General features: G+C 43.0%; 1 protein-coding gene across 1 annotated transcript in view; it reads left to right on the top strand.

Annotated features, from left to right (window-relative positions):
- The window catches only part of PTPN13 (protein tyrosine phosphatase non-receptor type 13), a 135,563-nt gene that overhangs the window by 46,366 nt on the left and 63,499 nt on the right, over positions 1-25,698 (top strand). The window contains exons 7-15 of the mRNA XM_056855303.1: positions 3,662-3,757; positions 5,101-5,194; positions 12,462-12,681; positions 13,850-13,924; positions 14,654-14,828; positions 20,571-20,724; positions 22,059-22,197; positions 23,110-23,262; positions 25,242-25,424. Of these exons, the coding sequence (XP_056711281.1) occupies positions 3,662-3,757; positions 5,101-5,194; positions 12,462-12,681; positions 13,850-13,924; positions 14,654-14,828; positions 20,571-20,724; positions 22,059-22,197; positions 23,110-23,262; positions 25,242-25,424 (1,289 nt within the window). The remainder of the gene's footprint in view (positions 1-3,661; positions 3,758-5,100; positions 5,195-12,461; positions 12,682-13,849; positions 13,925-14,653; positions 14,829-20,570; positions 20,725-22,058; positions 22,198-23,109; positions 23,263-25,241; positions 25,425-25,698) is intronic.

Consider the following 25,698-nt stretch of genomic DNA (forward strand, 5'->3'; position numbering starts at 1 on the left):
GCCCCTCCCCTGAAGAGAGTATTGGTCCTAGTGTGTCCTCTTAGTTCTATTTAAAGGAAGGGCCACTGCTTAGTGGTGGAGCATACCTTAGGTCCCAGGTGTGATCCCTGGATTCTCCAATTTAAATAATGAATCAGGTCATGTGGAAAACCTTTACCTGAGTTCCTGGAGAGCCACTGGCAGTCAGAGTAGAAAACTGTGACTTTGCTAGACCAGTGATTTGACTCATTATAAGAAAACTCCCATGTTCAAGAAACTTGTTTTGTAACTGCCTTGAAGCCTGTTGATGGCTGATCAAGGTTGTTTGGCCCCATAGAATGTGTAAGCAGAGCTTAGAGTTTGAAGAACAACATTGATTCTATGCTTTTCTGTACCACAAGACTGATCCTCTGTCTTTCTGAGCCTTGTTATGAACCTTATCTTTTAGATCCCAGCTTTGGCAATGCAGCATGTTGAATTTGGATATAATCCCAACATTTTGCCAACTCCCTGATCACCACCTGCAGTTATCTTTTCGTTCAAACAAAAGTAGCACACGATCCAGCCAGTTTCTGTAACTGTTCCTTCTTTTTAGTAAGAGTATGAATCTGTGTTGTGCTAAGTTAGATTTTTTTTCCTACTTACCTCAGCATGTTTTGTTCTGACTTGCAGTAGCTTTCTAATGTCTTGAGCAGAGATGGGTATTCTCCCAGCACCTGCTACAGAGATCCTTTTAGCTGTAGATGGCAGAGACTGAACATGATACCGTATACATGCAAACCGTAGCTCGGTAGAGAGGCTGGGGGATGAGTTAAAAAAATCACCATTGCATCGATGGCATGATGTCATTTCTGGGTTTGCCCCTGGAAATGATGTCATGCCATCAATGTAACAACCCCCCTCCCCCCAGTCTCCTGCTGGCTGGCAACTCTAATGCAACCAAGTAACCCTCCACCAATTTTGTCAGATTGCACAGAGAAGCCATTGAAATTCATAAACATCAGCACAACTTTAACAGAAAAGAAGAGAGTTTAAGAATGAATAAGGCTTGGCTTCCTGCCCTGAAAAACCTCCAGACTAACAAAGGCTACAGTCAACAATAGCCATGCAGATTAGCTTTGGATTTCACACATTAACAGATCACTTCAGGATACAATGGTTCCATATTAACATACCACACCCTCATTAGTACATTATCTTGATACAAGACAATGATTAGCACATTACTTCTGCAGGACAGTACTCAGCTCAAACCCAACCCCTCTCTGACTCTTCCTACACACTTGACACTGAGACACTGTCCTTCAGTGTTACTCCTCTGAAGATGCCTGCCACAGCTGCTGGCGAAATGTCAGGAAAGAAAATTCCAAGACCACGGTCACACAGCCTGGATAACCTACAAGAACCAATGAAGTCTGACCGTGAAAGCCTTCGACAATACCTCCACCAATAGTTGCAGCTTGTGAATAATGTAACTTGTGAATGCATCTACCATTTCCCCACAGTAACTCACTTTCACGGCTGGATTAAGACAAGTTTAAGAGACCCCATAGCATTACCAAGCGGTATTTTAGTAATTCTTAGCAATTTTTTTCTGTATTTAGAGTCCCTTCATATTCTGAAGTTCGAAAGTGTAGCTTACTTACCTTGTGCATAAACCCAGCTGTTTTCTTCCCATTACAAATTTTGCTGCTTTTCTATGTCATTTTAGAAGGGAAGCTTCAGTTCTTTTTATGCTTACATAAAAGAGCAAACACGGCACCATGCACACACAGTGCTTTTGTTTCCTGACATAATCTCTGTGCTTCAAATATATAGTTTTATAATCCACTGGTTTCCAGATCAGGTTTTAATGTGGTTTGATTGGTGTTTTGTTGGGTTACGGCGATGCCAAGAACATAGTATTTTGTTGAGTGAACAGACTTGACAGCACAGATCACTGTTGCAAGAGAGGTTTTGGAAGAACATGTGCAAATTGGTTTTCAGGGAGAACCTCTCATTATTCCAGATTGCAGGATTTCTGCATGATCTTGGCCTGGGTGACAGCCAATGCCTACTTTAACTTGATATTTGAATGACCTGATATTGTGTTTGTGTGTGTTATCTCAACACAGATTAGCACAGATGTTTGCTTTGCAAGACACATCACTTGCCCCTGGCTGGCTCCCGCACTATTCACGGATTCATTGACAACTTTGCCAGGTTTAAATTCATTGGAACTGATTTTTATTCAGGGTCTACTTAGCTGTGAAAAGTTTGATAATGTTCTGAATGTTAAGGCACTCCACCCTAGTTGCAACACTGAATAATAAACAGCAGTAAGGTTTGGATAGGTGCATTTCTATTTTAGAGGCAGTAACACATGCACAAAAATCTGACTCTTCCAAACAAAAAGGCTTCCATACAAGGCTCTAATCTACTTGATGGCTTGGTCAAATGTGTTTCTGTTTCCTTGTCACTTTCCTTTTCCTATTCCATATGGTGAAAACCTATCCCAGATCAAATGAAAATATCTTTGCAGTCTTCCAGAGCAATCCCACACTGTTGAAAACCTATAATTATCCTCAGAACCCATCTTTGCCTTCCTGCAGCTAGATGAATGTTTTGTACCAAGTTGCCTGCTGGTACCATGTTGCTCATGTAATCAGTTTTATGTCTTCCTTTGGTCCTCAATTGTTTTTTTTTTGTTTGTTTGTTTTTTTGAGAATTTGAAAAAAAATTAAAATATGTCCATCATTGCTAGGTTTTAGGAAATTATGATGGCTGGTTGGGGGGTTTCCATTTTGAAAATCAAAATATGAGGAATAGAAGTTTAAAATTTCTTTATTCTTTAATATATTATTGTATCCCACTGTAGAAGTAACAGTTAATGTTTTATAGCTGGGGTCGCCAACATGGTGCCCATGGGTGTCATAGCACCCACTGACTCCTTTCCTTGTGCCCGCCAAGTGCTTGAGGGTGAGGTTAGGTGAGATTTCCTCCCAGCAAGTGCTTGAGGTTAGGTGAGATTTCCTCCCAGCAAGGCTTCTGATTGGTTGTGCAGATTAAAAGGCATCCTGTTAAACAGAGTTTCTGCTTGAAATGTTGAAGAGTTACTATTAGAGTTGTATATAACCTTGATCCATGACATGTTGTGCCTAGCTCCCCCTCCTGGGGCAGCCATTTTATGATTAGTTGCACAGCCTGCTGCACCTATGTTGTTATTGTGCCCATCACCCTTTAGTCAGAATTGCAAATGTGCCTGCAGGCTCAAAAAGATTGGGGACCCTTGTTTTATAGTGTTACCTCTTTACTAGCACTAAAGAAACCTTGCAAAACTGTCAAGTTCCAATACCATTAAGCTCTGTTCATGCAAAGTGGTGAACAGAATCACCGAATTAATCATAATGTTTTAAAGAGCCATGTATGCTAGTGGCAATCAACACATCCTGCAGCAAATAAATTCCAGAACAGAAAAGAGATTTAGATTCTAAAGGCTTCCTTTCATTAGTGGGAAATGTTCGGTGTATGGAAGGATGCTTTCCGTGAATGGCAGATTCCTCACTTAGCAGAAAGATCCAACCGGAGACTAGTATTTTTTTTGCTGTGTCTCAAAATGGGGTAATTGAGGTGGTACTTAAATCACTATTGATGGTGTTTGGGTTAACCCTGCTCTTTTTTTTATTATTTAAATCACTTGCAGAACATGGACGAAGGTACAGATCTTACCACAATGACATATACGGTACAGACAGTGAAGGCCCGTCCTTCATTTCTTCTGAAGCAGATTTTAGGCAAGGTACGAACTGCTTGTTTTTTATTTCAAACATACAAAATTGGGCTTCCTATAGTGAAGGTTCTCATTGTGAACCTGCCAAAAGTGAGTTACATCAGCAATGTTGATTCCGTTTTTGTTTTTATAGGTTTATCCTTTCCTTTACTGCCTTTATTTGCCACATTTTTGTACCACATTTTTGTCACACTCAAAACATTGAAAGACACATTAACAAAACCTTGCAAGACACACTACAAACTCTTTGAGTGTGTGTGTGTAAAGTGCCATCAAGTCACAGCCAACTTATGGCAACTCCTTATGGGGTTTTCATGGCAAGAGACTAACAGGTGGTTTGCCAGTGCCTTCCTCTGCATAGCAACCCTGGTATTCCTTGGTGGTCTTCCATCCAAATACTAACCAGGGCTGACACAAAGTCTTTGTAGTGAAGTGTAATTGTTAGAGTATCAGACTGTGACCACAGAGAATTGGGTTCAAATCCCTCCTTAGCCATGAAACATTCTGGGTATGTACCAGTCACTTTCACTCAGTGGAAATTACCTCACAAGATTAAAATGGAGGAAGAGAGAATCATGTAAGCTGTCCTAGGCTCCATTAGAAGTGATGAAGTGAAGCTTATACTTGAATACATTTTCTTAATTTTTAAGAGGCCACTGCTGCTGTGAACTAGCACAGCTATCAAAGTGCCATTATCATCAAGCAAGGCTCCTAAATTGATGTTCTTCTGATCACTGCTTTTCTACGAGGTCTTATAAAATATTTTTCAGGCAAATAATTTCCCTCTCCCAGAACAGTGATCTTCAGCCTTCTCTGAACTCACCTTAAGCCTCAACCTTCTACAAGGGGTCTGTTTTTAATTTTAGAAGGTGCTTTGATCCCTGGACGTTGTTCTGAGAGGGAACAGTTGAAAGAAAATTGAAAACTTGGCATATGTTTGGATAATGAATTTTATAGCCAAGTCATCAGTTTGGAGACTGAACTAAATGAATCCCAATCTAAACAATATGGGTATCATTTGAAATTGGACATTGCTGGACTTGATGGGCTTTGGTCTAACCCAGCATGGCTTTTCTTATGTTCTTATTCTAAAAATTCTCCGTTAAAGATGTCTAGGTGACCCTTTCAGAATGAGCCTTTCTAGGATCCTGTAGGAAAAGAGAATGAATATTAAACAAATTGAAGCCTGAAGTATAAATACCTTTAGGAATTTCCCCTCCCTCAATATTCTATGCCATTACTGATTCTTTTAAAGCTAGTGTTCTGTGTTGAACGAAATCAATGATGCTTTGGCAATATTTTTGTTTATGTAACCTAAAGTCCATTTTATCTTGATTTTTTTCATATTCCAGTGAAGAGAACAGAAGGTTTAAAAAGAGATGACTCCAGTGGCCCAAGTTCAGATGATGTTTCCCCATCGAATCAAATCCAGGGACAAAGATCAAGGTAAAAATGGAGAAGTTATTATCTTAACTGATTTCTTACAAATGTTGATTCTCAGTCATAGACATTTGTTTTCTGCCCCTCCCTGGTATAGATGTATCTGTGTATTGAACATATGCATAAACACATATGTGCATGCGCACACATATACACATATTCGTATAAGCAAACCACCAAATTGTACTAAACAGAGCTAGGCCTTTTATGCATTCTCACTTTCCTTGTATCTGACTTCCTGTTTCTTCAGGGTTTTTTTTTTTTTAATTATGAATGATGGTTGATTCAACATCACACAGCTTTAAATGAAGCGTTTCTCCCTGTATTTATTAAAACAGCAGCTTTTTGTGCTTCATAAAAACTGGTGTTATATCAAATTGACAACTAGAGGGAGCAAAAGGCATTCATACTGAAACACCCCCCCCCCCGAAACAGGAAGTTAGACAGAGGAAATTGAGACTGCATAAAAGGTCCTACTTCTAGGCATGGCAATTCTCACCATTTTCACATTCTCATGAAAGAAGTCCCCAGGTCAGAGGCTTATTGTAGAATGTGCCCATTCAAAAATGGGTACTACTATAGATAAATATTTTGGTTGGCAAGTATTTGAGGCTCCTTGCAAAATGTCTTGTAATTTATATGTATTGGGGAAAGTGTGGAATATAAGAGGAACAGGAAACACAAATACCTTGCATTTCCTGTGCACATTTTGTCCATACAATCTGTGATAGAATGCTTGTGTCTTTGCCTGTGCAAATTTCCAAATGAGGGGAAGCTTGTGGATTTCTTTGTGGGAGAGAAGATGCATAAGTCTTATGTTGGGAAATAGAGGAGTACAGGAAACAGCACATGTGTGCTTCTTGCTGTCCCCGTGTTCCCTAATGTCCATACTTGTTTCTGTTTTAAGCCAAACCCAGTAGTTGTGCTTGCACTTTTTCAAACCCTCTAAGAATGGGGGAGGGGATTGTCTCATCATAGGGTTTTCAAGGTAAGGGTTGGTCAGAAATGGTTTACCATTGCCAATTACCACTGCCAATTACCAAGCCACGGCCCTCAATTACCATTACCAAGCCATGGACCTCAATTTCCAAGACCTGAGCAAGGCTGTTAAAGATAAGACGTTTTGGAGGACATTGATTCATAGGGTCGCCATAAGTCGGAAGCGACTTGACAGCACTTAACACACAGACAAGAATGGGGGGATTCCACAATTTCATTGAGGAATGTGTTGTGTTGCCCAACCATGGAAGGGTTTTTTTTTTTTTTTGCAATTAGGAAATGTTTCCTTATATCCCACCTAAATCTGCTTTGCTCAAACTTGAACATCTCAGGGTTTCATCAGTTTGAGGTTGGAGTCTGAGGCAGAAGTATTTCTGACTCATTCCCTAAGATATATGTGGGTGTGCCGAAACCAAAATGCCACTCTTGTATTTGAAGTGTCTTTTTTAAAAAAACACACACTCAATCGTATCATATACAGGGGAAAAAAAGATAAGTGTCTGGAAATCAGAGGGATGACTTGCATCCAAATAAGTTGTATCCAGTCATCAGCTAGTTGCTTAGTTGTCAGGATCCAAGCCTGCTGTGTTGCCAGGTCCCTCTTTGCCACTGGCAGGAGGTTTTTGGGATGGAGCCTGAGGAGGGTGTGGTTTGGGGAGGGGAAAGGAGAGATTTCAATGCCATAGAGTCCAGTTACCAAAGTAGCCATTTTCTCCAGGTGAACTGATCACTATCAACTGGAGATCAGTTGTAATAGCAGGAGATTTTCAGCTACTACCTGGAGGCTGGCAACCCTAAGTGTGTCTTGAACTGACAGTTCTGCCCCCATTCCCATGGTGGCAATGAGGAGGGGCGAAATGTCCAGAGCTGTGATGAGAAACGGGGGAGGGGCTGGGTGGGGTGATAACAGCATGAGAATGGACACCCTTTCCACCTGCTTTCACAAAGTGACCGGGGCACATTTTCACACACACACCCCCAGCCTGTAAACAGCCACTGTTAATCCTCACAACACACATTTTCACTTCCACCAGTATGGACCTATGCTTACGCTTGTCTGTAAGAACGTGCCTTGTAATTTTCCAATATTGCAATTTCTTTGCCAAGAAGAACCAGTCTTTTACAAATAATAGAATTACCAGTGTAGTAAGTTTCTAGATACTAAAAATTTGGTGCCAACACAAATAGCTGTGAGCAAAATAGACTGGAGGCTGTAATTTTTTCAAGGTGCTGCACCCTATTCTGCTTGAAACCAGCCCTTCCCTTTTTATCCTCCCACAAGAATTTATGCTTTTGTCTGTAGCCTTTCCTCCAATTCTTAATCATTTATTCACCAGTTGAGTTCAAGACAACTACAGCTGGTGGCTTAGTCAGCCTTTAAGAGTCCTGAGAGTGTATTTTTCCTTTTCCTCTGAGATGAGATCAGTAACCCTGAGATGCCAGCACAATATTCCTGTGCTTTTCCAGCGTGGTTTAGTGGTTAAGAGCGGTGGACTCTAATCTGTTGAACTGGGTTGGTTTCCCCACTCCTCCAGATGAGCGGCGGAGTCTAATCTGGTGGACCGGGTTTGTTTCCCCACTCCTACACACGAAGCCTGTTGGGTGACCTTGGGCCAGTCACAGTTCTCTCCGAACTCTCTCAGCCCCACGTACCTCACAAGGTGTCTGTTGTGGGGAGAGGAAGGGAAGGAAATTGTAAGCCAGTTTGAGTCTCCTTAAAAAAAGGTAGAGAAAATTGGGGTAGAAAAACCTACTCTTCTTCTTCTTTGTCTTCATCTTCTGCTTTGTCTTTTTGATGGCCTTCCTCTGGATCCGTCCTGCTTAATAATTTTAACGGGTATTCATTCAGAGAGTTTTGTAGGCATTGCTAGGAAAATTAAGAAATACCAAATGTGCAAGTGAGATAAAGTGGAGCCCTATGCGGTTAGTTTGTCATTGTGGCCTTCAGGAAACAAATCGACAAGGCAGACAGTAAATTTAGGTAATAGAAACCAGTATCTCTATCCTAAAAGTGAGAGTGCTCTGAAGCAGGCACAGATTCGGTGGCTGTCAGTAACCCCCCCTGACTGCAGCATTGTGGTGGGAGAATCAACTTCTGTGCAACTTGCTCCACTGTCTTAAAGGCAGACACGCTTTTCCCCCTTTTGTACAACAGACACCCCAGTTCTGTAACATCTAATAGATTCAATGTGCACATCTTCCCTTCACAGTGTCTGGTCCTTTCCCCATCAGTTCTGCTCCTGAACCTTCCGCTTCACTCCTTATTCCGCATTCCCTAAACTCATTCCTTTGCCCTGGCTTCTTTCTCTTGACTGGTATTCAGCATCCCTCAGGTAAGTTTAGCAAACAAAGCTTTGCCATAACTCTTGCTTTTGCCTTAATCCATTTTCCAGCTGACTGATTATCCTAGCGGCATTAAGTTAATAAGTAATTCCTATGGCCTGACTTAAGAACAGAAGCCAAGAAGCTCAGGGGTAGAGGTGACCTTGAGCATTTCAGACCATGTTGTTAAAAGGCAGCGAATGGACATTCCTTACAGTTAAGACTGTATTTATAAAGAAGGTTGCTTTGCATATTCCAGAATTCTTAGGCCAGAGGTGCTTGTGAGCAATTATCAATGTGCAACCCAGGTGTAAGTCATTGCAAATGGTGATTATACACACAAATAGTTAAATTGTGGAACTCCCTGCCCCAGGGTGTGGTGATGGCTGCCAATTTGGAAGACTTTAAGAGGGGAGTGGACATGGCTACTAATCAAAATGAATACTAGTCATGATGCATACCTACTGTCTCTGGTATAGGGTTGCCAACCTCAAGGTAGTAGCTGGAGATCTCCTGCTATTACAACTATCTCCAGCCGATAGAGATCAGTTCTCCTGGAGAAAATGGCCGCTTTGGCAGTTGGACTCTATGGCATTGATGTCCCTCCCCTCTCTAAACCCCACCCTCCTCAGGCTCCACCCCAAAAATCTCCCGCCGGTGGTGAAGAGGGACATGGCAACCCTACTCTAGTATCATAGGAGCATGCCTATTACATTAGGTGCTGTGGAACACAGGCAGGACAATGCTGCTGTAGTTGTCTTGTTTGTGGGCTTCCTAGAGACACCTGGTTGGCCACTGTGTGAACTGACTGCTTGGCTTGGTGGGCCTTGGTGTGATCCAGCATGACTTTTCCTATGTTCTTACTCTAAGGTTTGTTTGCTTGTTTTTGATGTGCGCACATGTGCTAGAAAGCCATAATTGGCTTCAGTTTCCTTAAACCATGTACACTGCTTGTACCATGCAGTGAAAAGCAAGTGTTTTCTGTATTTGCAGAAGACAGTCTCACTTGGCATGCTGAGACATTTCTTCCTGTGCTCGATTTTACACCATTTAAAACTGAGCCTGTGAATCGCTACCTCTCCTCCCTTGGTTAAGAAATACATTGTGCTTTCTCAGTATTCAGAATGTGCACATCTTCCTGCAAGGGAAGATGTTCAGGTGCAAAATGGAGGCTGGGGGGGGGGAATAGAAAAGCAAAGCCAACTTGTTCCTCCTTTCCTGTCACTTGTTTAGACTGCCAAAGACACTCTTGGTTGTTGAAGAGAGATGGTAACACCAGATCTTGGATTTTGCATTGTCCTCTGCTGTGGCTACTTGGTCACAGATGTTGCGCTCCACTTAGGGTCTCAGATCGCACATTTTTATTAGAGAACATAAGAAAGGCCCTGCTGGATCAGACCAAGGCCCATCAAGTCCAGCAGTCTCTTCACACAGTGGCCAACCAGGTGCCTCTAGGAAGCCACTAACAAGACAAGTGCAGCAGCACGATCCTGCCTTTGTTCCACCGCACCCAAAATAATAGGCATTCTCCTCTGATACTAGAGAGAATAGGTATGCAGCATGACTAGTATCCATTCTAACTAACAGCCATGAATACCCATCTCCTCCATGAATATGTCCACTCCCCTCTTAAAGCCCTCCAAGCTGGCAGCCATCACCACATCCTGGGGCAGGGAGTTCCACAATTTAACTATGCCTTGTGTGAAAAAATACTTCCTTTTATCTGTTTTGAATCTCTCACCCTCCAGCTTTAGCAGATGACCCCGTGTTCTAGTATTATGGGAGAGGGAGAAAAGCTTCTCCCTGTCCACTTTCTCCAAACCATGCATAATTGTATAGACCTCTATCATGTCTCCCCTCAGCCGCCTTCTTTCCAAGCTAAACAGCCCTAAGCATCTTAACCGCTCCCCATAGGACAGTTGCTCTAGTCCCCTAATCATTTTGGTTGCTCTTTTCTGCACCTTCTCAAGCTCTGTAATATCCTTTTTTAGGTGTGGTGACCAGAACTGTACACAGTATTCCAAGTGTGGTCTCACTATAGATTTGTACAAGGGCAGTATGATATCAGCAGTTTTATTCTCTATTCCTCATCTAATTATGGCGAGCATGGAATTTGCCTTTTTGACAGCAGCCGCACACTGGGTTGACATCTTCATTGAGCTATCCACTACCACCCCAAGAACCCTTTCTTGGTCTGTTGCTGCCAGCACAGATCCCATTAGTGTATATGTGAAGTTGGGATTTTTTGCCCCAATATGCATCACTTTACACTTACATTGAATCTCATTTGCCATTTTAATGCCCATTCTTCCAGTATGCAGAGATCCTTCTGGAGCTCTTCACAGTCCGATTTTGTTTTAACCACCCTAAATAATTTGGTGTCATCTGCAAACTTGGCTACTTTACTGTTTAACCCCAATTCCAGGTCATTGATGAACAGGTTAAAAAGCACCGGTCCCAACACAGATCCCTGAGGCACCCCGCTGCTCTCATCCTGCCATTGGGAGAACTGACCATTGATTCCTACTCTCTGCTTCCTATTTTTCAGCCAGCTCTCAATCCATAAGAGGACTTGTCCTCTTATCCTGTGACTATGAAGTTTGCTTAGCAGTCTTTGGTGGGGGACTTTGTCAAAAGCTTTTTGGAAATCCAAATACACAATATCCACATGCTCATTCCTGTCCACATGCTTATTGACGCTTTCAAAAAACTCTAATAGGTTAGTGAGACAGGACCTACCCTTACAGAAGCCATGTTGGGTTTTGCCCAGCAGACCTTGCCCTTCTATATGCTTGACAATTCTATCTTTAATAATTCTTTCCACTAATTTACCCGGAACAGACGTTAAGCTAACTGGCCTGTAATTTCCTGGGTCCCCCCTGGAACCTTTTTTATAAATGGGTGTTACATTGGCCATTCTCCAGTCCTCTGGTACAGAGGCTGATCGAAGGGACATATTACATAGAGCATCCACATGCAATTGTCCTCTCCCCCGCCCAAGTCCTCACTTCCATGGTTTCCTCTACTTTGCTCCATTGGGCCTGAAACTTGGTTTGGTACAAGCTTTCTGGAAAGGTTGTATTCCAAGCAGGTTTGCCCAGCATGTGGATGGGACGCTCTGGATTTTCCGACTTCCCCCACCCATATCAGCAGCATTTCGCCTTGCACCTCCCACCCCAGTGGGGGTTCTGCTGGCTTTTGTATTTAAATTGGATGTAACTACGTTGCTATAGTGTCATTGTGTAAAGTGCCATCAAGTTGCAGCCGGTTTACAGTGACCCCCGCAGGGTTTTCTTCGAAGCAGGACACAAAGAGAGATGGTTTGCCATTGCCAGCCTCTGCATGGCAGCCCTGGACTTCTTTGGTGCTCTCCATCCAAGTTCTAACCAAGGCTGATCCTGTTTAGCGTCCGAGATCTGAACAGATTGTGGTAGCCTGGGCCAGCCAGGTCAGGGCATAGTGTCAGCAGAAAAGGCCATCTGGAAGCACAGGGAGGGGAGAGGCTGTGGCTCAGTGGTAGAGCATCTGCTTGGCGTGCAGAAGGTCCCAGATTCAATCCCCGGCATCTCCAGTTAAAGGGACTAGGCAGGTAGGTGATGTGAAAGACCTCTACCTGAGACCCTGGGGAGCTGCTGCCGGTCTGAGTAGACAATACTGACTTCGATGGACCATGGGTCTGATTCACTGTAAGGCAGCTTCATGTGTTCAAAGGTGGGGAAAATGGCAGGTGGGATATGAAACTGAGGGAAAGCACTATCCAAATGTGTTCTCTCTATTGCCACTAAAAATTCTTCTGCATTGGCAGCAGCAATAAGTACACAGTCGGGAATCATTGCCAAGTGGAAGCAACCTAGAACGCACTGTGTTTGCCAGATAGTGTGCCTAATAACTTTTTGTTTGTGGCAATGACATTGTTTTGCACCCTGCCTCACTTTTACATTCTCAATAACAGGCATTATGAAGCATCGCTTGACGGCAGCCTAGTAAGCCAAGAAGTAATGCTCAAGCGGCAAGAAGAGGAGATGATGCAGCTGCAGGCTAAAATCGCCCTCCGGCAGTCTCGGCTTAGCCTCTATCCTGGAGACATGGTGAAGACACCCATTCTGGATATGTCCAGAGATCCCCTAAGAGAAATTGCATTGGAAACAGCCATGACCCAAAGGAAACTAAGGGTAATGTTTAGACATATTTAGGCATCGGTATTTCCTGGGACAACAGGCAAATCTGTCGTTAATCTTTCCTTCTCCTCCTCCTCTGTTCTACCCCACTAAAGCACACCTGTTTAAAAACCATTTGCCTTCAAGTGTTCAGCAACAAGGTAGTAATTTGCACGTGTTGGCATGAGCAGCTGCTTATACTCAACGAAGATTGATGACCATCCCCAGATATGGCTGTGTGTCTACGTTTTCTACAAATTTCTTCTTTGAATGCAGTGCGCACAGCAATGGTCTGTATTTCACACAGCCCCATGCCTTGTTTTTAAAGGATTATACTGAATTGTCTGCACCCTTATCAGCAGCTCTGGGGCTTGTCTCTGTCGACTTGCCTTATGCTTCTAGTAGGAGGCCTGCATGTCCCAACAGTACCAGAAACAATTAAGAAAACAGGTTGGGACTGCCTGTTTTGATGCAAGCCAGCTGCAGCCATTTCTGTGGCAGATGGCAGACTTCCCTAAAGCACACTTTGCACCTTATACCTGTGAGAAATGCTCGCTGTCAATGCGGTGCATTGAACAAACAGGCATTATTTTCCTTTCGTCTTTGCGAGATCATTGTACTCTCCCTATGGTGTTCACAAGGAGGCTTAGAACCTTTAGAGAGCTTCTTCAGCCACAACAGCTGATCGGTGGCATGCTGGTACCATTCAGCAGGAAGCTGAGGTAGGGTGGGGTTGCGGTGGTGGCTGGGATGGCTGTCAACCTCCTGTGAGAGGGTAAACCCTGACAAAAGGTTGGGAGTGGCAAGGGAGGATTCGTGGCATGCCGCACCTTCTTTAAAAAGGCCAGGGAGAAGATCACGAGGAGTCTCCCGGCTTTGCAAGGGGGGGTGAGAAGAAGATGCCTATCGAGCCCCTCCCCTCCTGAGCTGAGGCTGTTGGGAATGATGGTTGGGTACCCAAGGTTGGGTGGAAAAGGTAAAATTATATAATGGAAAAATACTTTTATTTTAAGGCGCTTATAACAAGGTTAAAAACATAAAAAATTATAAAACCGAGCACAATGGCAACTCATAAGGTTGATAGATGTAAACCTCACAGACCATACGTGTTTCGGCCTTCACTGCTGCAGGTCTTAATGTTGCTTGAACACTAAACACTAATGTAAGCATCTGTGATTTGCAGAATTTCTTTGGTCCTGAATTTGTGAAAACAACCATTGAGCCATTCACCTCCCTGGACCTACCAAAGTCGATTTTGGTAAGATACTGACTTAGTTAATGTGCAATTAGTACAAGCGCTATATTTGTATGATGGGCTGTATGTGCATCTCCATGAACTTATTCTTGCAGTCTCCTTCTCTACCTCTGTCCTCTCTACGTCCCCCACATCTCTTAATGCCATTTTCCAGGTTAGAATCTGCTGCTCTTAACCACCACACCACACTGGCGAACTTGTAGGGCTTTCAAGGCAAGGGATTAACAGAGGCAGTTTGTCATCGCCTGCCTCTGTGTAGCAACCCTGGACTTCCACGGTGGTGTCCCATCCAAGTACTAACCAGGGCCAACCCTGCTTAGCTTCCGAGATCGGGCTAGCCTGAGCCATTCATGTCAGGGATTGTAAAATTACTGTGTAGCTTTTTAAAAAGTTGTTTTGGTTCACTGTCAGTTGTCTCACATTTTTGCTCTATAAATGTTAAGAGGAGATACAAAGATGGACAAGACAGTTATTTGCTGCTTACTGTATGCAGTCTTTAGTATGCTGCTCTGGGGATGGGCTTTGTCTCAGTGGTAGTTTTCAGGTTCTGTCATCTTTATCTCCAGTTGAAGCGTGTCAGGTAGTAGGTGATGTGAAAGTTTCCTCTCTGAGGTTCAAGAGAGGTGCTGTTCTCTGGAGCAGACAAGATGGAGCTTGATGGGCCAGTGGTTTTGCTTGGTATAAGGAAGGTTCATGTGGTTAATGGACAGTGTTTCGTCTCGTGAAACACAGGACAAGAAAGGGAAGAATGAAGAGAGCCGCCGGAAGGTAAACATCATGCTTCTAAGCGGGCAGAGGCTGGAGGTGACCTGTGACACCAGGACGATATGCAAGGATGTGTTTGACATGGTGGTGGCTCACGTCGGTTTAGTGGAGCACCACTTGTTTGGCTTGGCTACCTTAAAAGGTAAGAATGCTTGTGTGATCAACATGTGGACGGTCACTGATGGATGGTGCCAGTAGAAATCAGTGTGAATGTGACCACTGCAAATCAGTCTTTACAGAGAGAACGTCTGCCTTGCTTTCAATGCAGAGAATTCTTCTGTCGTTCACCATATGAACATCGAATGATGTATGTGTGTGTGTGAACCAGCTCTTGTGATATTTTCACAAAAGTTATTTTTTATTATTTTGATAAATGCAAAAGGCCAAAATAAATACGTTTACAACAGAGGAAACAAGATCCATACCAAAATAAGACAAATATATCAATAATGGTCATTTTATATAAGAGACTGCCACCATGTCTATTACATAAAACATAACCAGAAAATGGTAGGCTGATTTTCTTGTAATTAGAGCCCATTTTTAGATGAGTGCAAGACAAACTGGTTGGGACTGCCTAAGATGAGTGCATATAGCTTTATCCTACTAGTGTAAGACAACAAAAGGGGCCAAATAGTTTTAAAATCCATCATAATATATAGCTGTATAAAGCATCCTGTATTGTTTGCTAACCCTCCGGGGCACTTTGTTGGCTGCTGTGTGAAACAGGATGCTGGACCAGATGAACCACTGATCTGATCCAGCAGGGTTCTTCTTATGTTCTTATTCCCAAGGCATTTTGAAAGTCTTTCTTTTTCAAGGGATAAACCCTTTTGCATGTAAATTCAAGAGGCTATAAACTCCTTGCCTAACATCAACTCAAAAATGGTAGCAGAAAAAATGTCTCCAGTGGTCAGAGACCTTTGTCTATATGTATGTTTTGAACCCCCCTTCTGGATGCACACCTTAACGTGGTGAGGGGGTTTGTGTGTGTCAGGGAAGCTGAGAGCAATACCGTAAGGGGTCTAGACTCTATCAAGAGACTAAACTCCTAGCAGAGTCACTCAAGACGGAATGGTCACAGCTGAGACACCAGACAAAGATGCATCCATCCCCTTAAGGGATCAGTGGCCACATCCGCAGAAGAGAACAGGCAGTTCCAATGGGGATGGGGGCAGAGGAATCCCTGAAGGTTAGCTACTGGGCAGCAGCAGTAGTGGAAGGTGACACTGGCGGAGGATCTTTCGTAGACAACGGCAGTACCACTATGGCTAACCCTGGTTAGTACAGCGCAGAAGAAGGCACTGGTAAACCACTTCTGACCAACCTTTACCTTGAAAACCCTACGATGAGACAATCCAAAATGAAAAAAGATATAGTGCTGGAAGACGGGACCCCCAGGTCGGATGGCACTCAATCTGCTACTGGGGTAGAGCAGAGGACAAGTACAAGTAGCGCTGTTCTTAATGATGCGATTGGACTAAAGCAGAAAGGACGTTCAGTGGTTACATGAATAGATGCAAAAGGAAAGTCCGAAGCTGTTCAACGCATATAATAGGAACATGGAATGTGAGAAGCATGAATCAGGTTAAGCTTGAAATTGTTAAACAGGAAATGGAACATATGGACATTTCAGTCCTGGGGGTAAGTGAATTAAAGTGGACTGGATTAGGACATTTTCAATCAGAAAATTACAAAGTGTTTTATTCAGGGAATAACAAAAAGAGAAGAAACGGAGTTGCTTTAATAGTGAGGCGAGATGTAGCAAAGGCAGTCAGGAGCTATAATGCAAAGTCTGACTGAATAATATCAATCAGGCTTCAGGGAAAGCCTATCAACATAAGCATCATTCAAGTTTATGCCCCAACTACAGATGCTGATGAGGAAGAAATTGAAAGTTTTTATGCCAGTGTTCAGGAAGAAATTGATCACACACCTAAACAAGATATGCTGATAATCATAGGTGATTGGAACGCAAAAGTAGGAAACAAAGCAGAATCAAATGTTGCTGGCAGATTTGGGCTAGGAGCACGGAATGAAGCAGGAGAACGCCTCGTAGAATTCTGTGAAGACAACAATCTGTTCATTGCAAACACATGTTTCAGGCAACCAAATAGACGATTGTATACATGGACATCACCAGATGGCCAGTATAGAAATCAAATAGATTATATAATTAGAAGCAGAAGATGGAGAAGCTCTATTCTCTCGGCCAAAACAAGACCAGGAGCCGACTGCGGTACAGATCATGAATTGGTAATATCGAAAATCAAGATAAAGCTTAAGAAAAACACCAAAACATTCATAGCACCAAAATACAATCTAAGCAATATTCCGGAAGAGTTTAAAGACCACGTAAGGAACAGATTTGCATTACTGAGTTCAAGTGAATGTAAACCTGAAGAACTATGGGTGGAAACTAGAGATATTATCAAGGAAGAATGTGCAAAGACTATTCCTGTAGCCAAAAGAAAAGAAAAACCTCTATGGATGTCTGAGGAAACTCTTAAAATTGCCAGAGATAGACGAAAAGCTAAAGTAGAAGGTGACAGAAATAGAATCAAAAGTCTAAGTGCAATGTTCCAGCGACTCGCACATAGAGACAAAGAGACCTATTATAATAACCAGTGTAAAGAAATAGAAGAGAACAACAAAAAAGGAAGAACAAGAGATCCAAGAAATCAAAGGGAAATTTAAAGCACAGTTAGGCATGCTGAAAGATCAGCATGGAAATACATTAACTGAACAGGACAAAATAAAGAAAAGGTGGGAACAATACACTGAAGAAGTATACAGAAGAGATGAAAGGATAAAAGATTCTTTCCAAGAAGAATCTTTTGAAGAAGAACTTATAGATTTAGAAAGTGAAGTGAAAGCTGCATTGAGAGCAATCGGGAGAAACAAATCACCAGGAGCAGATGGGATATCAATAGAGCTATTCCAAGCCACAGAACGGAGTCCATCAAAATTTTGACAAGAATATGCCAACAGATATGGAAAACAAAACAATGGCACACAGACTGGAAACGATCCATTTACATTCCAATTTCCAAGAAAGGAGACATCAAAGATTGCAGCAACTATCAGACCATCGCATTAATTTCTCATGCAAGTAAAGTGATGCTCAAAATCTTACAGCAAAGGCTGTTACCATATATAGAACGAGAAATGCCTGATGTTCAAGATGGTTTCAGAAAAGGAAGAGGCACTAGAGATCATATTGCAAACATACGCTGGTTACTGGAGCATACGAGAGAATTTCAAAAGAAAATCAGCTTGTGTTTCATAGATTACAGCAAAGCTTTTGACTGTGTGGATCATGAAAAGCTATGGCTAGTTTTAAAGGAAATGGGTGTGCCACTACATCTGATCGTTTTGATGTGCAACCTGTACTCTGGACAAGAGGCCACAGTTAGAACAGAATATGGAGAAACGGAATGGTTTCCAATTGGCAAAGGTGTCAGACAAGGATGTATTTTATCTCCCTATCTCTTCAATCTATATGCAGAACATATAATTAGGAAAGCTGGATTAGATTTAGATGAAGGTGGAGTGAAAATTGGAGAGAGGAACATTAATAATTTGAGAGATGCTGATGACACTACATTATTGGCAGAAAATAGTGAAGATTTGAAATGACTACTGCTGAAAGTTAAAAGAGAAAGTGCCAAAGCAGGACTACAGCTGAACATCAAGAAAACAAAAGTAATGACTACAGGAGAATTACACAACTTTAAGGTTGACAATGAGGAAATTGAAATTGTTCAAGTCTTTCTATTCCTTGGTTCCACCATCAACCAAAAGGGAGACTGCAGCCAAGAAATCAGGAGATTAAGACTGGGAAGGGCAGCCATGAAGGAGCTAGAAAAGATTTTGAAGTGTAATGTGTCACTGGCCACCAGACTAGATTAATTCATGCCATCGTATTCCTTATTACTATGTATGGGTGTGAAAGCTGGACAGTGAAGAAAGCTGATAGGAAGAAAATAGATTCCTTTGAAATGTGGTGTTGGTGGACTGCCAAAAAAACAAATCAGTGGGTTATAGATCAAATCAAGCCTGAACTGACCCTAGAAGCTAAAATGACTAAACTGAGGCTATCGTATTTTGGTCACGTCATGAGAAGACAAGAGTCACTGGAAAAGACAGTCATGCTAGGAAAAGTTGAGGGCAGCAGGAAAAGAGGAAGACCCAACAAGGGGTGGATTGACTCAATAAAGGAAGCCACAGCCTTCAATTTGCAAGATCTGAGCAAGGCTGTCAAAGTTAGGACATTTTGGAGGACTTTCATTCATAGGGTCGCCATGAGTCGGAAGCAACTTGACGGCACTTAACACACACACACATATTTTGAACCAAGGTGGGTGGATTCTGCTCTTTTCTAAAGGCTGCCGAAGGATTATGACATGAACTGTCTGGCTGTTTTCTATGTAGCTGTACGTTTTCAACATAGCTGTTGTATACTATAAGAACTTGAGTTGGCACAGATTTTGAAAAGGTAGTCATGTTCGTCTGTTACAGTAAAAACAACAGGAGTCTGTGTTGGCACAAATGCCTGCAAAGTTGGGCATTTGTTTCCCTGAGCCTGGCACATGGCAATTGATGGGTCTAGTAGAGCCAGTGTGGTGTAGTGGTTAAGAGTGGTGGTTTGGAGTGTTAAACTCTAATCTGGAGAACCCGGTTTGATTCCCCACTCCTCCACATAAGCAGCAGGCGCTAATCTGGTGAACTGGGTTGGTTACCCCACTACTACACATGAAGCCAGCTGGGTGACCTTGAGCTAGTCACAGCTCTCTTAGAGCTCTCTCAGCTCCCCCTACCTCACATGGGTGTCTGTTGTGGGGAGGTGAAGGAAAGGTGATTGTAAGCCGGTTTGATTGTTCCTTAAGTGGTAGAGAAAGTCGGCATATAAAAACCAACTCTTCTTAGTACAAGTGCCTAGAACGCTACCTGGGGCAAAAATTATGTAAGTGTTTTGCAGTGCACTCCTAAACTTGGATATGAATTCAATGGGACATATCCTCTAAAAAGAGTGTTTAAGATTTACAGCGTTGGGCTAATAGAGATCTGTTGGTTAGATTACGTGGTTATGTGAACTCATATAGCTAATACTAGTAATGTTTTAAGCCATTAGGCAGCACTATTTTTTATTTATTTATTTGCTTCATTGATACCCCACCTTTCTCCCCAAGGGGACCCAAAGTAGCTTACATCATTCTCCTCTCCTGCATTTTATGCAGCCAACAACTCTGAGTGGTAGGTTAGGCTGAGAGTACTGGCCCAAAGTCACTCAGCAAGCTTCTATGGCAGAGTGGGGATTTGAACCTGGGTCTCCCAGAGGCTAGTCCGACACGTATATAACAATTTCAGCATTCCAAGCATTTCACATGCATGCAGAAACACACACCATATTGTTGTTGAAGTCCTTACAATAGCTTCCTTTTAAAGATGGCCTGTGTCAGATGGGGGCAGAGGCTGAGAGAGGTTGGCTCCCCTGGCAAGTTCACGGCAAGGGTGAGACTTGAAACGGGGATCTTCTGGATCACAGCTTGATCTCTTAGGTTCACCACGCTATACTGGTTCCCGAAGCCGTCAGAAGGCTTTTGTTCCTGCCAACTTATGATACCAAATATAACGGTGGGAGAGCACATTGCTGTTGCTGCCCTCTTGAAGTTTTCTCACTCATTTGCTCAGGTGTTCAGTTTGTAGGTCTTTTTGCCTTTTGAGTCTCCCAGATTTAATAAGAACAGTTAAGGGTCATGTATAGGGAATGGTTGCTGATCGGATGTAAATGGTGAGTAAGTGTAGTTCAGCAAAATAAATCACCTGATTCATTGGTGCTTTATTAATTATCGGGTTTTTTCCCCTTCTCTCTTGATGGTAGAAAATGAATTTTTCTTCATCGATCCAGAATTAAAACTAACTAAAGTAGCTCCTGAAGGATGGAAAGAAGAGCCAAAGAAAAAGAGCAAAAACACCATCAACTTCACCTTGTTCTTCCGCATTAAGTTCTTTGTGGATGATGGCAGCTTAATACAGTGAGTGCTGGACGTGTTTCTTTTCATTCTCTTCCCTCGATCATGAAACATATGAAGCTGCCTTCTACTGAATCAGACCCTTGGTCCATCAAAGTCAGTATTGTCTACTCAGACCGGCAGCAGCTCTCCTGGGTCTCAGGTGGAGGTCTTTCACATCACCTACTTGCCACTGACACCCTGTGACATCTTTCTGCCCAGAAGGGGAACGGTAGCCAAAGTTTACTGTAGCTTCATATCCAAGAGAGCAACCTTGAGCACCAGCCTCAATTCCCCTTTACCATAAAGGGTTAAGGATTTATTGAAAGGAACGTATGTGATATGCTGTGAACATTTGTTAGTATTATATACATAGTGAGGTCTTGTTCGCACATGCAAAGGGAGGCAGTTGCAATGGAGTGGTAAAATGGCCTGCCCTACTTCAGACTGCAAGTGGAGGAGTACATTTTGTGGTGCTCCGCTCTATTAAAAAAGTCCCTGAAAACAAAAAACCTGCATTGCAAGCAAAGAGAGTGGAGTCTGAAGCTTTCTCCTGCTTGCAAGGAGTTTTTTTCCTCCAAATGAACATTCAAAGCTGGAATCCGCTGTCTAGCAGTGGGTACAGCTTGACCAATCGTATCAAGTCTCTGCCACCTCATTCTCCACCGGGCCTTACTATTATGAATGCAGGCCGCACTGTCTACACTCACCAAATGTGCAGAGTCCATGCATAGCTTCCCCGTGCCATGTGCTCTTTTAGGAAGTTCCTCTTTGCATCACGCAACTTTGCCCTAAGCTGCCAAGTTTAGTGAAATTGCCATGTGAGTGGGCTTTACAGACTGTGCAGAAGATGTAACCTGTTGATGGAACTCCTGTAACACTGCATGGAATACCGCAAGTGCTGTGTAAGTGCCAAGTATTATTAATCAGCACAGGAAGCCAGTTTTAGTGAAAAGAAAGCCACTATCTTTCTTAAAAGGTAAAAGTAAAGGTCCCCTGTGCAAGCACCGGGTCATTCCTGACCCATGGGGTGACATCACATCCCAACGTTTACTAGACAGACTGTGTTTATGGGGTGGTTTGCAATTGCCTTCCCCAGTCATCTTCCCTTTACCCCCAGCAAGCTCATTTTATCGACCTCAGAAGAATGGAAGGCTGAGTCAACCTTGAGCCGGCTACCAGAAACCAACTTCCGTTGGGATCGAACTCAGGTCATGAGCAGAGCTTTTGACTGCAGTACTGCAACTTACCACTCTGCGCCCTGGGGCTCCTTGTTAGTCTTGTTAGTCTTGTTTAATCCGTACATAATTGCTATCTTCATACTGCATGTTCATTACTGTGCTTTGTTCTTTTTCCAGACATACTCTGACATGTCACCAGTATTACCTGCAGTTAAGGAAGGATCTCCTGGAAGAAAGGATGCACTGTGACGACGAAACAGCCTTACTGCTAGCGTCGCTGGCTCTCCAGGCGGAATATGGAGATTACCAAGCAGAGGTAAGGGTTGCACTTCCATCTCTGGATGACCTCTGGCTGTGTTTTTCAATGTTGCCTTTTTGGATGCTCAGCAGGTCTGCTGTTTTAAAGCAGAGCAGACAGAATGCCAATATAACTTCCTATGGAATTGGTTGTGGGGGTGCACAAGTCACTATAAGACCTGACAATAAAAGAGCATGCTGCAAAGCAGCGACTCATGCAGAAACACAAAGGCATCCTCCTTTGAAGGCAAGTGATTCTAATACATCTCTTTTTGGAACTGAATAAGCTGATCACTCCTGGTGCTGGAGATGTGTCCAGTTTGCCCATGCCCATCTGAGTCCAATTGTGAAGAAGCACAACCCTAAATGTTAAAGCGTCTAGATGTGCAACAGGCAGCCTCTTTTATGGTTGTTTACTTTGGGTTCACAGGAGCCTTTAATTACCTCCTTTTCTCTCTCTTCTGCCAGTGCAGCTCCCATTTTTGGCACATGTACCACAATGATGTACATGGTTTGGCCCTTCCTCTTTTATTCTCACAGCTCCTTTGTGATGTAGGTGAGACTGAGACACTGGCCCAAGGGCTCAGGGTAAGCTTCGTGGCAGAGTGGGGGATTAGAACCCGCATCTCCCATATCCTAATTCAACTCTCTAGCCACAACACCACTGAGGCTTTTTGAGTGTCTGATGCATGCCTCCCTATCCCCATACATTAAATCTGGGCAAGAGGTACAGCTGGACTAGAGGATAGAAAGGGCCCACACAGGTCAGTTGTTTCCAGTAATGTCCAAGGCACAGTGGTGCATGCATAGACATGGGGATAGGGTGAAGGATGGGGAGAATACGCCAGTCTCTCTGCACATGAACATGGCATTTGCGCCGAGATAGATTGTGCCCACACCAGTTATTTTACCCTGATGCTTCTCCTTGCAGGTGCACTGCCTGTCTTATTTCAGACTGGAGCACTACTTACCACCTAGAGTGATGGAAAACCTGGACCTCTCTCATGTCAAAGAAGAACTGCCAAAGCTGCACAGCTCTTATGTTGGCGCTTCTGAAAAAGAAGCCGAGTTGGAATTTCTGAAGGTTAGTAGGGAGGGTTTTGTATGGCATTTGCGTGCTTTCCCCAGAGACGTCCCATCTAAGTGAGTGGACGCAAGGAATCTCAGTTGTAAACTGGAAAGAGTTCACTGTAGAAATCTAGATTTCCCCCCCACACACACACTTTAACAGCATACTGACCACATATTTTAAGATGAGACATGTGCATGGCACATAGGAAACACACTCCCAGAGGCCATGATTGCTTGAACCTTCAAGCAGATGTGGCTCTCCCTTTCAGACACTGTAGAAGATTCAAAGCATGCTAAGAGAAGGGGGAGAGGATTCATCACCTCCTGTAATTTCTAAAGTGGCTCTTGGTAAAAAGAAAAGAAAAAAAACCACCTTAGTTTCCTATTGTATTTCTAGTGAATTGTCATAAGAACATAAAAGCCATGCTGAATCAAACCAAGGCCCATTAAATCCAGCAGTCTGTTCACACAGTGGCCAACCAGGTGCCTGTAGGAAGCCCACAAGCAAGATCACTGCAGCAGCATTATCCTGCCTTTGTTCCACAGCTCCTGATATAATAGGCATGCTCCTCTGATCCTGGAGAAAATAGGTGTACATCATGACTAGTATTCATTTTGACTATTAGCCATGGATAGCCTTCTCCTCCATGAACATGTCCACTCCCCTCTTAAAGCCTTCCAAGTTGGCAGCCATCACCACATCCTGGGGCAGGGAGTTCCCAACACAACTATGTGTTGTGTGTCACTATTTAGTCACATGCCTTTGGCTATATCTAGCAGCTCAAATAGCCCAGCTTAGCCTGGGCTCATCAGAGCTTGAGAGCTAAGCAGGATTGGCCATGGTCAGTCCTTGGATAGGAGACAACCAAGGAAGGCAAATGGCAAACCAGGTCTGCTTGTCTCTTGCCTGGAATGCACTGTGGGTGGGGTTGCCATGAGTTGGTTGCAACTTGACGGCACGTTCTTCTTCTTGGCTACACCTAGAAAACTAGAGCACTTACAGTTCAATGCACATGTGCTAAGAAGTAAGTTCCAATGAACTCAATGAGATTTATTTCTGAGTATACATGTTTAGGATTGCACTGTTAATTTAGTAAAACAGCAACCAAAAAACAGAAGGTGCACACAACAGATCTGTTCAGTCGTGTTTTTAGCGATCTAGCAGAGCATAAAGGAGATCGTGCTATGATCGATCCTCTTAATATGCGTGACCTCTGTTTTGATGAGCATGTGTTTTCCAGCATTGGTTACATACCATTGGAAATGCAGGTTTTTGAGGGTGTATGCTTGCGTGTGCTGAAGCTGAAAAACTTGTTCATTTCCCTGTTCATACAAGACGGTGACTGAGTGTATCAGGGACAGCATGCTCTCTTGTTATGCAAGGTTGGAGCACCAAAATTATGATGACTGAACAGGGCTTATAATGCAGACTGCTCAAAGGCGGTCTGTGAATAGGGGACAAAGACCGCTGCACCCCCCCTTCAAAGGAAGTGGGGAGGAGGGAGCATAGACAGCCTGTGAATAGGAGGCAAATCCGATTTTATTCAATTTTTTTGGTCTTTTTGTAAATGCTGCACTATCTCTCTCTCTCTCTCTCTCTCTCTCTCTCTCTCTCTCTCTCTCTCTCTCTCTCTCTCTCTCTCTCTCTCTCTCTCTCTCAGTAATTTTTTGTTCTAAAATTGATTTAAAAAATTTTTACTCTCTGACTCTGTTTTGCATGTCACCTTCAGAATGTCTCAATTTGCTATTGCGGCCAGGAAGATCAGCGCTCTTGAAGCTATTAAGAAAAATTCTGTACGGGAAAGCAAATGAGTGTGATCTTTGTTTTAATAGAGATTTTGTATGAGATAGTTTTTATCCAGGCAATGCATATTGATGCAGTTTTATCCTTTTTAGATAACATTTTCAGCTTTTTGTACATATGTAAGGATATTTTGTAATGGCCTATGGCTAAACAAATAAATGAATTCTTCTCTCTCTCTCTCTTTCTAGATTTGCCAGAGGCTAACGGAATATGGTGTTCACTTTCATCGTGTATTGCCAGAGAAGAAATCTCAGACTGGAATTCTGTTGGGTGTCTGCCCTAAAGGGGTTCTTATTTTTGAAGTCCACAACGGCGTCCGTACTCCTGTCCTTCGTTTCCCATGGAGAGAAACAAAGAAAATATCATTTAGTGTATGTTGGTAACATTCCCCATAGAGGCAAAGATTGCACAGGGGTTTCCCACACTTGACACCCACTTCCCCTAAATTGAGTAACCCTATGAATCAATGTCCTCCAAAATGTCCTATCTTTAACAGCCTTGCTCAGGTCTTGCAAATTGAGAGCTGTGGCTTCCTTTATAGAGTCAATTCACCTCTTGTTGGGTGTTCCTCTTTTCTTGCTGCCTTTTCCTAGCATTATTGTCTTTTCCAGTGACTCTTGTTTTCTCATAATGTGACCAAAGCCT

This window comes from Euleptes europaea, chromosome 9 (assembly GCF_029931775.1).
Source record: "Euleptes europaea isolate rEulEur1 chromosome 9, rEulEur1.hap1, whole genome shotgun sequence".
Lineage (NCBI taxonomy): Eukaryota > Metazoa > Chordata > Lepidosauria > Squamata > Sphaerodactylidae > Euleptes > Euleptes europaea.